A 14,216-nucleotide genomic window follows, 5' to 3' on the forward strand; every position below is an offset into this window, starting at 1 on the left:
TTCATAGAATGAGTTTGGGAGTATTCCTTTTCTGCGTTCTGAAATACCTTAAGTAGTAGTGGTGTTCTCTTCTCTGAAAGTTTGGTAGAACTCTGCAGTGAAGCCATCCAGGCCAGGGCTTTTTTTGTTGTTGTTGAGAGTGTTTTGATTACCTTTTCAATTTCTTCTTTAGTTATAGGTCTATTTAGTTCTACCTCTGTTTGTGTTAGTTTAGGTAGGTAGTGTGTTTCTAGGAAATCATCCATTTCTTCTAGATTTTCAAATTTGTTAGAGTACAATTTTTCATAGTAATCTGATATGATTCTTATAATTTCAGTTGAGTCTGTTCTAATATCGCCCCTCTCATTTCTCATTTGGGTTATTTGCTTCCTCTCCTGTTTTTCTTTTGTCAGTTTGGCCAATGGTTTCTCAATTTTCTTGATTTTTTCAAAGAACCAGCTTTTGGTCTTGTTAATTCTTTCAATTGTTTTTCTGTTTTCTATTTCATTTAGTTCTGCTCTAGATTTTATTATTTGTTTTCTTCTGGTGCCTGAGGGTTTCTTTTGTTGCTCTCTTTCCATTGTTCAAGTTGTAGGGATAATTCTTTGATTTTGGCCCTTTCTTCTTTTTGGATATGTGCATTTATTGATATAAATTGACCTCTGAGCACTGCTTTCACTGTGTCCCAAATGTTCTGATAGGAAGTGTTTTCATTCTCATTGTTACTGTGAATTTCTTTATTCCATCCTTAATGTCTTCTATAATCCAGTCTTTTTTGAGCAGGGTATTTTTTTTTTTTTATTGTTCAGTTTCCAAGAGTTTGATTTCTTTTCCCTTCTTTTCCTGTTATTGATTTCCACTTTTATGGCCTTATGGTCAGAAAAGATGCTTTGTAGTATTTCAGTGTTTTGGATTCTGCTAAGGCTTGCTTTATGACCTAATATGTGGTCTATTCTAGAGAATGTTCCATTTGCACTAGAAAAGAAAGTATACTTGGTTGCTGTTGGGTGGTGTGTTCTATATATGTCTATGAGGTCAAGTTGGTTGATTGTGGCATTTAGACCTTCCATGTCTTTATTGAGCTTCTTTCTGGATGTCCTGTCCTTCACCAGTAGTGGTGTGTTGAAGTCTCCTGCTATTATTGTGGAGCTGTCTATCTCACTTTTCAGTGCTGATAGAGTTTGTTTTATGTATCTTGAAGCCCTGTCGTTGGGTACATAACTATTTAATATGGTTATATGTTCTTGATATATTGTCACTTTAATCATTTTGTAGTGTCCTTCCTTATCCTTTTTGATGGATTTAACTTTAAAGTCTATTTTGTCAGAAATTAATATTGCTACTCCTGCTCTTTTTTGATTGTTGTTTGCTTGATATATTTTTTTTCCATCCTTTAAGTTTTAGTTTGTTTGATTGTCTCTAAGTCTAAGGTGTGTCTCTTGTAGGCAGCATGTAGACGGATTGTGTTTTTTAATCCATTCTGCCACTCTCTGTCTCTTTATTGGTGCATTTAGTCCATTTACACTCAGCGTACTTATGGATAGATATGAATTTAGTGCTATTATTTTGATGCATTTTTTTGTGTGTTGTTGACAGTTTCTCTTTCCCACTTAATTTTATGTGCTGAGTAGATTATCTTTATATATTGTCTTTTCCTCATATTTGTTGTTGTTGATTTTGTTTCTGCTGAGTCTATTTTTTTCTCATATTTTATTTTCATAAGCAGAATACTTTGTCTCCTTTGAGGTTACCTTATTCTTTACCCCATTTTTGTAAATTTAAACCTAACTTTTATTTCTTTGTATTGCTGTATCTTCCTTTCCATATGGAAGATCTACGATTACATTCCTTAGTCCCTCTTTTTATTTTAATGTTGTCTTCTTTTATGTAATAACATCGCTGTTACCCTGTTTTGAGCTTTTTTAAAAAATAATCTTGGTTTCTTTTTTGATTTCCCTGTCTGGGTTGACTTCTGATTGCTCTGCCCAGTGTTCTAGTCTTGGGTTGATACCTGATATTATTGATTTTCTAACTGAAGAACTCCCTTTAGTATTTCTTGTAGTTTTGGTTTGGTTTTTACCAATTCCCTAAGCTTCAATTTATCTGGAAATGTCCTAATTTCACCTTCATATTTAAGAGAAATACCTTCTTTCACCAACATAAATGGCGACTATGCACATGGACCTCGCCAGATGGAACGCACAAAAGTCAAATTGACTATATCTGTGGAAAGAGACGATGGAAAAGCTCAATATCATCAGTCAGAACAAGGCCAGGGGCCAACTGTGGAACAGACCATCAATTGCTCATATGCAAGTTCAAGCTGAAACTGAAAAAAAATCAGAGCAAGTCCACAAGAGCCAAAATATGACCTTGAGTATATCCCACCTGAATTTAGAGACCATCTGAAGAATAGATTTGATGCATTGAACACTAGTGGCTGCAGTCCAGATGAGTTGTGGAATGACATCAAGGACATCATCCATGAAGAAAGTAAGAGGTCACTGAAAAGACAGGAAAGAAAGAAAAGACCAAGATGGATGTCAGAGGAGACTGAAACTTGCTCTTGAACATCGAGCAGCTAAAGCAAAAGGAAGACTTCATGAAGTAAAAGAACTGAGCAGAAGATTTCAAAGGGCCTCTCAAGAGGACAAAGTATTATAATGACATGTGCAAAGAGCTGGAGATGGAAAACCAAAAGGGAAGAACACACTTGGTGTTTCTCAAGCTGAAAGAACTGAAGAAAAAATTCAAGCCTCCAGTTGCAATAGTGAAGGATTCCATGGGGAAAATATTAAATGATGCAGGAAGCATCAAAAGAAGATGGAAGGAATACACAGAGTCATTATACCAAAAAGAACTAGTCGATATTCAACCGTTTCAAGAGGTGGCATATGATCAGGAACCAATGGTACTGAAGGAAGAAGTCCAAGCTGCTCTGAAGGCATTTGCAAAAAACAAGGCTCCAGGAATTGATGGAATATCAATTGAGATGTTTCAACAAACAGATGCAGCGCTGGAGGTACTCACTTGTCTATGCCAAGAAATATGGAAGACAGCTTTCTGGCCAACTGACTGGAAGAGATCCGTATTAATGCCTATTCCTAAGAAAGGTGATCCAACTGAATGTGGAAATTATATAACAATATCATTAATATCACACACAAGCAAAATTTTGTTGAAGATCATTCAAAAATGGCTGCAGCAGTATATCGACAGGGAACTGCCAGAAATTCGGCTGGTTTCAGAAGAGGATGTGGAACCAGGGATATTATTGCTGATGTCAGATGGATTCTGGCTGAAAGCAGAGAATTCCAGAAGGATGTTTAAAAAAAAAATGTGTTTTATTGACTATGCAAAGGTATTCAACTGTGTGGATCATAACAAACTATGGATAACACTGTGAAGAATGGGAATTCCAGAACACTTAATTGTGCTCATGAAGAGCCTTTACATACAACAAGAGGCAGTAGTTAGGACAGAACAAGGGGATACTGATTGGTTTAAAGTCAGGAAAGGTGTGCGTCAGGGTTGTATTCTTTCACCATACCTATTTAATCTGTATGCTGAACAAAAAATCCGAGAAGCTGAACTATATGAAGAAGAACGGGGCATCAGGATTAGAGGAAGACTCATTAACAACCTGCGTTATGCAGATGACACACCTTGCTTGCTGAAAGTGAAGAGGACTTGAAGCACTTACTAATGAAGATCAAAGACCACAGCCTTCAGTATGGATTGCACCTCAACATAAAGAAAACAAAAATCCTCACAAGTGGACCAATGAGCAACATCATGGTAAACGGAGAAAAGATTGAAGTTGTCAAGGATTTCATTTTACTTAGCTCCACAATCAACAGCCGTGGAAGCAGCAGTCAAGAAATCAAAAGACACATTGCATTGGGTAAATCTGCTGCAAAGGACCTCTTCAAAGTGTTGAAGAGCAAAGATGTCACCTTGAAGACTAAGGTGTGCCTGACCCAAGCCATGATATTTTCAATCACATCATATGCATGTGAAAGCTGGACAATGAATAAGGAAGACCGAAGAAGAGTTGACGCCTTTGAATTGTGGTGTTGGCGAAGAATATTGAATATACCATGGACTGCCAAAAGAACGAACACATCTATCCTGGAAGAAGTGTGGCCAGAATGCTCCTTAGGGGCAAGGATGGTGAGACATACTTTGGATATATTGTCAGGAGGGATGAGTCCCTGGAGAAGGACATCATGCTTGGCAGAGTACAGGGTCAGCGGAAAAGAGGAAGACCCACAACAAGGTGGATTGACACAGTGGCTGCAACAATGAGTTCAAGCACAACAATGACTGTTAGGATGGCACAGGACTGGGCAGTGTTTCGTTTTGTTGTGCATAGGGTCGCTATGAGTTGGAACCGAATCGACAGCACCTAACAACAACAACAACAACAACATTTAAGAGACAGTTTTGCTGGATATATGATTCTTGGCTGGCAATTTTTTCCCTTCAGTTTTTTAAATATGTCATCCCATTGCCTTCTTGCCTGCATGGTTTCTGCTGAGTAGTCCGAGTTTATTCTTATTGGCTCTCCTGTGTAGGTGACTTTTCGTTTATCCCTAGCTGCTCTTAAAATTCTCTCATTATCTTTGGTTTCGGCAGGTTTGATTATAATATGTCCTCTTGACTTTCTTTTAACATCTACCTTATGTGGAGTTTAATGAGCATCTTGGATAGATATCTTCTCATCTTTCATGATATCAGGGAAGTTTTATGCCAACAAATCTTCAACAATTCTCTCTGTATTTTCTGTTACCCCTCCCTGTTCTGATACTCCAATCACTCGTAAGTTATTTCTCTTGATAGAGTCCCACATGATTCTTAAGGTTTCTTTGTTTTTTAAAATTCTTTTATCTGATTTTTCTTCAAATATATTAGTTCCAAGTGATTTATCTTCAAGTTCAGAAATTCTGGCTTTTACTCGCTCAATTCTGCTCCTGTGACTTTCTATTGAGTTGTCTACTTCTGTAATTTTATTGTTAATCTTCTGAATTTCTGATTGCTGTCTGTGGATTTTTCCAGCTTATTAAAATTTTCATTATGTTCCTGAATAATCTTTTTAATTTCTTCACTTGCTTTATCTGTGTGTTCCTTGGCTTGTTCTGTGTCTTTCCTCATTTCCTTCCTGATGTCTTGAAGGGTTCTGTATATTAATCTTTTGTATTCTGCTTCTGGTAATTCCAGGAAGGCACTTCATCTAGAAGATCCCTTGATTCTTTGTTTTCAGAGCTTGTTGAGGTGATCATGGTCTGTTTCTTCATGTGACTTGGTATGGACTGTTGTCTCCGAGCCATCTGTAAGTTATTATATTAGTTTATTTTATATTTGCTTACCGTGTCGTAGCTTCTTGCTTTGTTTTGTTTTGATATGCCCAAATGTGTTGTTTGAGTGAGCTAGCTTGATTATTTTCACCTTTCAAGCTCTGACATCCTGTCCCCAGATGGCTAGAGTTGTTATCAGGTATATCAGTCTAGGAGTCCCTTCATTTTCTTTTTGTGAATTTAGCTCATGTGTCCAAGTAACTGATCATCAAGTGTGTGGTATAGGCTCTGTCCTAAAGTCTTAGAGGGACAGGCGTGATTGGTGTAAGTATCGGTATCTGATTGCAGCAGGGGGTCACACTCTGAACAAGGCAGGGGGCTGAGAATCATTCCCCATGCACCTCTGAGGAAAGCGTATCCCTGTTCCCTAGAGCGTACATGTGGGTGGGTGGGTTCTGTAGACAGACCATGGGCACCCAATGTTTTGGGTTGTAAGGACTGGGAGGTACCAGTTATCCTTGAACCCCTGTTGTGGGTGGCTGGGTGACCTGAGTGGAGCCAGCAGTCCTTAGGCCCCTGATGTGGGTAGGTGAGGATCCTGTTCAATTGCAAAGCAGTGTTAAACATCAAACGCTGGCCTCTCTGCCACACAGCTGAAACAGTTGGAGTCTGCCAGCAAGGGCCTATTCTCCCAAAATAGGCCCACACAGGTCCATACAGAAGGGAAAGGTACTCAAAGTCCACAGACTGTCTATGCCTGGCGGGAGTTCCTTCTGTCCTGAGCACCCCTGGTTAGTGGAGCTTGCAAATTATCTTTTTCCCCGGTTACAAATTTATTTGTTCTCCAAGGCCAGGAGGATGGCTCTAGGCACTCAACAGGGCCTGTCTCAGGCCCAGGGAAGTCAGCCGCTGAAGCCGGTTTGGGAGCAGTGGGTGGGGTAAAATATACACAAGTACTTAGCTTTTGTGAGAGCGCCGTTCCTCTCTGGTTCCGGAGGTGTGAGTAGGCTGTGTGGCTGGCTGCTGCGGCTGAACACTAGTACCAGCCCTCCACCCCTGCTCCTGGGAATGATGTCTGAGGGCTCCCTGTGATTCAGGTCTGGTAACTCCTCTCCGCTTCTGAACCGTCTCTTCTTCCTCCTGCCCCTCAGTTCATTTTCTAAGCTTGCCTTGTCATAAATATACTTGTTTTAATTGTTTCTCGGGTCTTTGTTGTAAGAGGGCTTGCCAGAAGAGTCTGTCTATTCTGCCATCTTGGCTCCGCCTCCTCAAAAAAAGGTTTTAACCAGGGGAAGCAGCCTCCAGTCTCAAGGGGGCAGACAGGTAACATGGGTCAAGGAGGAGCCTGGGGAGGTTCTGCAAGGCAGGGGCTCTGAGTGAAGCAAGCACTGCTCTGCCTCCCCATGATGCCACTTGGGATCATTTTTCAGGTGTTGGCAACTGAGATTTTTTGATGAGAACTGTCCTGGATATTTTTTTTTTTTTTAAGTTGGCAATTAATTCCAATTTTAAAAAATTTACTCAGGCCAAAAAACCAATTCTGATGGTTGCACTTGCTGTTGGGTGCCACTTTGTAGCTCTAGTCTAGTCATTCCTTATGAGGTGTGAAAACTAATTTTAAATTAGTGCCAGCAGGTAAAATGGAAAATGGAGAGCCTAACTTTCCTGGAAAAAAAAAAAAAAAAAAGTCGTAGCAAATAGCAAGACTTTTTAGGTGGGGGAAAAGTTTACATTCACTTCTTCTGACAACCACATGGCCAATAGTGGGGCCCCCACCCTACTGGCTTCACAGGGCCCCTGTACAGCTCGAGAAACATGACAGGGGGCTGGAGACAGCAGTGGTTTCTGCGGTAGGACTCACTGTCTATCTGTTAGAGACCAGGAGTTGCTGCTCCTGTGTTCAGAGCGTGTGGGATAACAGCAGTGTATTGGTAGAATTTATTCTTAAAAAGAAGAATATGTGCATGTAATTTGTAAAACCATGATAAAGAAATAGCATCAGCTAGCAAGCAAGAGACCCTTGTGTGCACGTGGGAAAGAAACCTAAGCTTGGCCTCCTCTGATATGGTGAGTTGTCTGATCCTGAGCCATTCAGCACATCTCTGTTCACTGATACACTGGGGTATCGATGTCTGTTGCCTAGGACTGCAGTAAGGATGACACCAGTGAGGCATGTGAGGACACTGACCCCTGTGTCTGGAGGGAGCTAGGTGCTCAGCAAACGCTTGTTCAATCCAAAAGGTCTGTATGGGAGGAAAATGGGAATGATTACCCCTGGAATTAAAGGTCAACAATTCAGGAAGAGAGAACAGTATTAAATGTGCTATGTACATTCACGTGACATGTATGTGTAGTTACAAATGACTGTGCATCTGTGGGATGTGTGTGGGTTGGTGTAACGTTGCGGTTGGACTATTTCAGCTCTCGTTGGACGTCAACCTCACCCACATCACCCCTGGCTCCTTCGGGTCGGGCCTCCTGTGCACTCTTGTGGCTTCTCCCGGGGCACTGCTCTTGTCGCTGCTCTTCCGGCTCAGCCAGGTATAGTGACACTGTCCTGCAGCCCCTGCCTTCCCAAGGAGCTCCTTTGCCTGCAGGTGACCACCAGCTCTGAACACCCCTTCCTTCTGCAGAACACCACAGGACTGTGCAGAGAGAAACCCAGCTGCAGGCTAAGGGCTGTGCCAGGGGAAGTAACTCGGGGTAAGTGTTATTTAACAACCATAAAAAGTATAAAATTTATCACAACAGGAAAATGAAGTCTGACAAGGGAGAGTCAAAGAAATCCTCTCCCTGTGGCTGATATTTTGACCAACCTACCAAGTAGCAATTGTAACTCCTAGTGTTAATTTTAAGGAGCCCTAGCAATGCAATGGTTGAATGCTCAGCTGCTCACCGAAGGTCGGTGGTTGGAACCCACCAGTGGCTCTGCAGGAGAAGAGACCTGGCAATCTGCATGTGTAAAGATTGCTGTTGTTGTGTGCTGTTGAGTCCATTCTGATTCACGGAGACCCTATCCACATAGGTCAGAGTAGAACTGCCCCATAGGTTTCCTAGGTGGTAATCTTTACAGCTCGATCTGCCACCTTTCAGCTAGCAGCAGAGCGCTTAACCATTGCACCTCCAGGGCTCCTTCCTATAATGATTACAGCCTAGGAAACCCTATGGGGCAGTTCTACTCTGTCACGTAGGGTCACTGTGAGTTGGAATTGACTCCATGGCACACGACAAGAACAGCAACAACAAATAGTGTTAATTTCCATTGTGTTAATTATGAGAGAAGTCAAGCATTATTTCATGTTTAAAAGCCATTTTAATGTTTTCTGTGATCTGTTCGTTTCCATTGCCCATGTCTGTATTTTAATTTTTTAAAATCCTTTCCTCTTCCTTACATGTAAGTGCTTGTCAGACAGTAAGTAAATTAAGCCTTTGGTCAAATGGGTAGTGACTATTTTTTCCCAGTTGCTATTGCTATTCAAGTTCAATTATTAGTTTTATAAAATTCTCTATGGCCAAATTTATCAATATTTCTCTTAAGGCTCTTTTTACTTTTTCAGCTAAACACTTTCCTTATGTTCCTCTGCTTCTGTAGGGCAGCCTCAGGGGTATGTATGAAGGGTTGTCTGAGTCCACCCCAGAATAGCAGTTTCAAGAAGTCCTTGTCCTATTCCTTTCCTGTTCTGAAGACAGGCTAGTCCTGGTGGAGTCAAGAGAAAGGAGAAGAAAGTACTGTTCCAGTAACTTTACCCAAATCTTCTGGTTTAACATCATACCGAAAAACCAAGACCAAACCCATTGTCATTGAGTCAATTCCGATTCCTAGCAACCTATAGGACAGAGTAGAACTGCCCCATCAGTTATCATTATACAATTGACTTTTTTTTTTTTTTTTTAAATCAGGCCCTAACTCCCATGGAAGGACACTAGGTGCACAGAAGAAATATAAGGTAAATAGATAATTATGTACAGGAGTGAATTCTCTAGTTTAACATTCTAACAATTATATTTCCCTGGCACCCTCCCTTGGCTGAGGTCTGACACGGATGGGTCAGGCCCCAGGTGGGTTGGAGACAATGACAAATCTTCAGAAAATCCCATGCTGGCTGAAGGTGGTGGACAGCAATGTTTCCAGGCCAGAGGCTGTGGTGGGCTATTGTTCGGGAAGAGTCAGGAGAAGAAGTCTCAGAAGGAACCGGAAGGCGTGCAGCCCAGTAGAACCAGAAAGCCAACTGTGTGTTGGTGAAATTTTAGAGGCTGGGCCCAGAGCAGGAGAGAAAGGGCCTGGGCCGTCCCTTTGAGAGCTGTGCTGTGGAAGGAGGGGTCTTGGAGAAGCTGTGCCCATGGCGAGTGAGCACCACTCTAGATCTTAAGTGGGACGGATGTGGCTATGATGCAGGGTCATTTGAAGAATAATTTCTAAGCACCTAAACTGCATAATCCCATTGGTATTTTGTTCCTTTGGGTCTTTAGCTTAAGTGCAGCTCTTCCATATGGAAGGGTTTTAGGGTACATGGAATACTTTTTTTTTTTTTTTTGTAAATAAAAATGTAACAAAATATTTGCTGGTTCAACAATTTTTAGTTGTATTATTTGGTGACATTGATTACATTTATCATGTTGTACCACTGTTACCACTGCCCATTTCCAGGTTATTCCACCACCATTAACAGAAACTCAGTGGCCCATAAGCAATGACTGCAGTCCTTATTTTTTCAAGTCTCTAGCTTTCCTGTTCAACAGACCCATGGCTTCCGTTTCTTGAGCATAAGTTCTTGCTCCTAGCGCCTGGGTTCCAGTTCCTTTCATGTGTCCTGTCTCCACGCCCACGCCCCCGCCCCAACTTTTTCTGCTCTGAGTGCTCCCCAAACACCATACTAGTGTCCTGTTTTGATTTCTTGTGGCCAGAATCTTCTCTTGGGACAGGGCCTAGGTCGTGCATTCCAAAGACCAGGTGAGGCCTCTCTTTGCAGTGAGCAGCCACCAGAACGCCACCACTCCCCCAGAGACACACGACCTCTCCTGGGTATGAGGAGCTGACTTTAGAGGCAGATCATGCCTCTTCTCACTACACCCTGTTTTCAGAATCTATCAGAGGCTTGATGCCTACAAAGCCCCCACCAATGTCACCCCGGTCCTCTGAGAAGGCTTACAAACCTCGTTACTCTTGGGGCAAAGCATTACGTGTCAGTCTGTCTCCATGATACAGTAACCCTGTCCTAACTGTTGTTTTCTAGTGTAACACATCAGACATCCTCCGTGGGAAGGACCGTGGCTGGAGAGCTGATCCTGGTGAGCTTGCTGAGGCGGCAGGGGGAGGGCGGCCCCTCCTCTCAGCTTGGACAAGGGCTGTGTGTAGGCGTGGCTTACACGTGCAGCTCAGCTCTCTCCCTCCATTGTCCAGCGTCAGCCTGCAGCCGTGGGGACAATGGGACAGACAAGTACAGGGGGAGCTGGGAAAGTATTCTAATGACATCTGAATACAAGGCGCAGGCTCGGCTATGTGGAAATCCTGGTGGTTTCTGATACGGACTTGCATAGATTTGGTCACAGTTTTTTTAAAAGTCAATAATAGAATTTTAGGTTTTTTAAAGCATTCTGAAATTTGAAGCTTTCCATTTTTTAATACTAGTTAAAGAATATCTGCAGTGTCAAGATTATTCTGAAAATTCGGGGATGAGCCAGTGGAGACAGGGGAATTAAGCAGGCACAACGGGGCTGGCCCCTGGAGGCCAAAAAGTAGGGCCAAGTATCTAGTAGTAATGTCTCAGAGGACATTACTGGCAGGGAGCAGCAGGGAGTGAGGGCTTGGAGCTGGCACGTGGCTGCGGGGCTTTGGGGCTGCAGGGTGGATGAGCAGATGGATTTCTCTGGCTGCAGCCCTAGATCTGGGAGCTAGGGACACTGCTGCTTTGTGGGGTAGTAGCTATGAGGGCAGCACTGGTGGCTGAAGGAGGGACAGGTGTAGTTGGACCCACCATTGCAGAGGGCCTTAAACATGGTGGGTGTAAAGATGTTTTTGTGTGAGTGAGGCCTCTGGCACCAGAGCTGGGTTTAATCCAGGGCACCAGCACTAGCAGGGAATCGGGGACAAGCCAGAAGCCATGTCAGATCTTGGGCACTAGCACAAGCTGTGCACACGGAAAGTTTGATGTGTGGACTGGGCTGGGAAGCAAGAGTGCAGAGTGCCAGGCACCTGCCTAGCATACCAGGTGGGAAGGACATGGTTGAGGGACTGTAGCTCAGGGCTCCTCTGCTGGCCCAGCCAGAGTGCTTCTAAGGTTTGCCCAATGCCAGTTTCCTGGAAGAGCCCCTCTGTCTAAATGTTGTGCCATTTTGCCCAAATTATGGAGCAGCCTCTGGAGGTGCCCTCTGTGGAGATCTACCTGTGAGCTTTCCCTTGAGGAAACGTGGCTTCAGAGTCCTCCATTCGGAAGCAGAAAGCACTGCATGGGGAATACCCCTATGATCATGGGCTTGGCTCTAGAAAAGTCACATCCTAGAGGGGGTGATGTAATCTGAAGGGAACGTGCCCACACCCTGTCCTGAGCATGTGGACACTTGATCCAAATCATGGCAGAACCTGCCGACTCCAGGTGACCCTGCTTAGTCATCTGGGATGTGGGATGGAAACTGGTTCACAGGCCTCTGATGTTGAGGGGCTCTTGGTAGGCTTAGGAAGGGGACTTCCTGGAGGCTCCTTAAAGGGTACAGAGGGATAAGGAAACTTTGGGCTTCCTATCAGCCGTGACAACAATGGAAAAAGAAGGTAAAAGTCCCACGTTAGTAAAATTCAGTGCTACTAAAAGCATTGCATTCTGTCCTGTTCTTCCTCAGCACCCAGTAGTGGGCTTGCAGGCCTTGCTCCCCAACAGCAGAGGGCGCTTCCGCCTTGGTTAGGCTCTGCAGCCTGGGCTCTGTGCGCAATGGTGTCGGTAGCCTGTGGTTTGGGAACAGGAGTTCTAGGATACAGGTGAGCCATAAAGTTTTTAAAATATCCTCAAGTCCTTTCACTGAAGTCAAGCATTTATAGGGAAATCCCTGCATTTCTGGGAACACATGAAATGCACTTACCACATGTCATTATTGCTATTTTCTCCCTCATTAATCACTGCGTGAACAAAATCATATGCAAACCCCCAGTAGTTGCTTGGCCTGGCCAGGTCCATGACTGCAGTCCAGGCTGAGATGGACTCTCAGGTCTGACAAGAAGCTTCAGGACTTATCCTCCAAGGATGGAAGGGTACCAGCAGTGATGAAGCTGCTAAGAGGTCCAGGTCTGAGCTGGTGCACCGGTGTACAGGGTGTCATTCATCTTCTCACGTCGTTAGAAAAAGCACACACCTGCCATGCAGGCCTTGGGACTCTGGTTCCCTAGGTTCAGACTTAGTTCCACCACACATGCTCACATGCTGACCCTCGGTGTGGACCCCAGGGCAGCCTGGGCCACCTTACCTGCCCCCAGGTCTGATTTAGTAGGGATCCGTGGACCCAACTCTGCATAAAACAGAAAGAGTAGCCACAGAATCAAAGCACTTTATTCCCTGCTCTTTCCTTCGTTGCAGTTGCATGTATTGAATTGCTCCGTGATGGTGGGCAAATTATTTTAAAACCTCTCTGCACCTCAGTTTGCTCGTCTATAAGATGTTGTTGCTCTTAGGTGCCAGTCGAGTCAATGCTGACTCATAGCAACCTGTCCGATAGGGTGTTCTAGGCTGTGATCTTTATGGGAGCAGGTCACCAGGTCTTCTTCCTGTGCACCCACTGGTTGAGTGTGAACCGCCAACCTTTTATTTAGTAGTCGAGTGCTTACCCATTGCTTTACCAGGGCTCCTCATCTGTAAATGGAGTACTGACAGTGTTTCAGAGCTGTAGTGGCTGCTAGCCAAAAGGTCAGCGGTTTGAATCCACCAGTCACTCCTTGGAGACCCTATGGGGCAGTTCTACTCTGTCCTGTAGGGTCACCATGAGTTGCAACTGACTCGATAGCAACAGATTTTAGTAGTGCTTTGGAATCAACTTGACGGCGATGGTTTTTTTGGGGTAATAGTGCTCAGTTTATAGGATGTTATGAGGGGTGAAGGAAGTACTGAGTGCAACCGTGAATGAAATACTCAATGTTGGCACAGTGCCTGGCACCTACTAAGTGCTCAGCAGAGGTAAACTTTATTATTATTGTTGTTGTTACTATTGCACCACCCCTTTCTCTCCCTTTTCTGGTGTCTGTGCCCTGTTCTGTGTCTGCGTGTTGGGTTTTCCTTTCTCTTTCTCCTTGAGCAGCTTCTGGGAGGTTGGTGCCCTTCTTTGGGCAGGCAGAGTGATCCCCCTCTTCCAGTGGGCAGAAAGATGCCACACCCCTGTCCACAAGCCCCATCCTTTGCTGTGGTCACACCAACCACCGAAAGGGGCCAGAGGTCTCATCTTTTATCTGTGCTCAGATAACAACAGGTGCCCTTGCGGGAATGCTAACTGCCACTCTCTCCATTGGCACAGGTTTGACCCGACCCAGTGTGTGCGGTGGCTGCATCTGCTGTTTCTCTCCGTGGTGAGCTGTGTTTTTGTCACCCAGCCACTGATGGTAAGGAACACCCTGCATGGTAGAGCAGCTGTCCGTGAGCCGCAGAAAAAGTGAAATTAGCAGCACCCTTGTGGTAACATCGTAGATTATAGCTTGATGATAGATGTGATGAGGAAAAGCTGGGAGCTAGGCCCTGCCCTAAGCACCACATGGTATGTTATTTCATCTCCACGGACGTCCCATTTTAAGTTTGGAGAAAGAGAATCTTAGAGAACTGAAGCCCGTGGCCACACCTAATGAGTAGTGGGGGCAGAGTTGAAGGCAGGTGATGACAAATGTATGTTTAGAAGCAGGAAGTGGGGTCCCATTTGTGATTCGGTGACAGTGGGACAGCTCTGGTGCTGCCAGCTACACACAGATGTAAT

The 14,216-nt window shown here is 44.0% G+C and overlaps 1 protein-coding gene across 1 annotated transcript in view; it reads left to right on the forward strand.

Moving 5' to 3' along the window:
* Nucleotides 1-14,216, forward strand: part of PKD1L1 (polycystin 1 like 1, transient receptor potential channel interacting) — a 193,459-nt gene that overhangs the window by 121,280 nt on the left and 57,963 nt on the right. Inside the window, exons 34-39 of the mRNA XM_049893068.1 lie at nt 7,698-7,817; nt 7,910-7,979; nt 9,177-9,223; nt 10,511-10,565; nt 12,111-12,246; nt 13,767-13,851. Coding sequence (XP_049749025.1) covers nt 7,698-7,817; nt 7,910-7,979; nt 9,177-9,223; nt 10,511-10,565; nt 12,111-12,246; nt 13,767-13,851 — 513 coding nt within the window. The remainder of the gene's footprint in view (nt 1-7,697; nt 7,818-7,909; nt 7,980-9,176; nt 9,224-10,510; nt 10,566-12,110; nt 12,247-13,766; nt 13,852-14,216) is intronic.

Source organism: Elephas maximus, chromosome 8, assembly GCF_024166365.1.
Source record: "Elephas maximus indicus isolate mEleMax1 chromosome 8, mEleMax1 primary haplotype, whole genome shotgun sequence".
Classification (NCBI taxonomy): Eukaryota; Metazoa; Chordata; class Mammalia; order Proboscidea; family Elephantidae; genus Elephas; species Elephas maximus.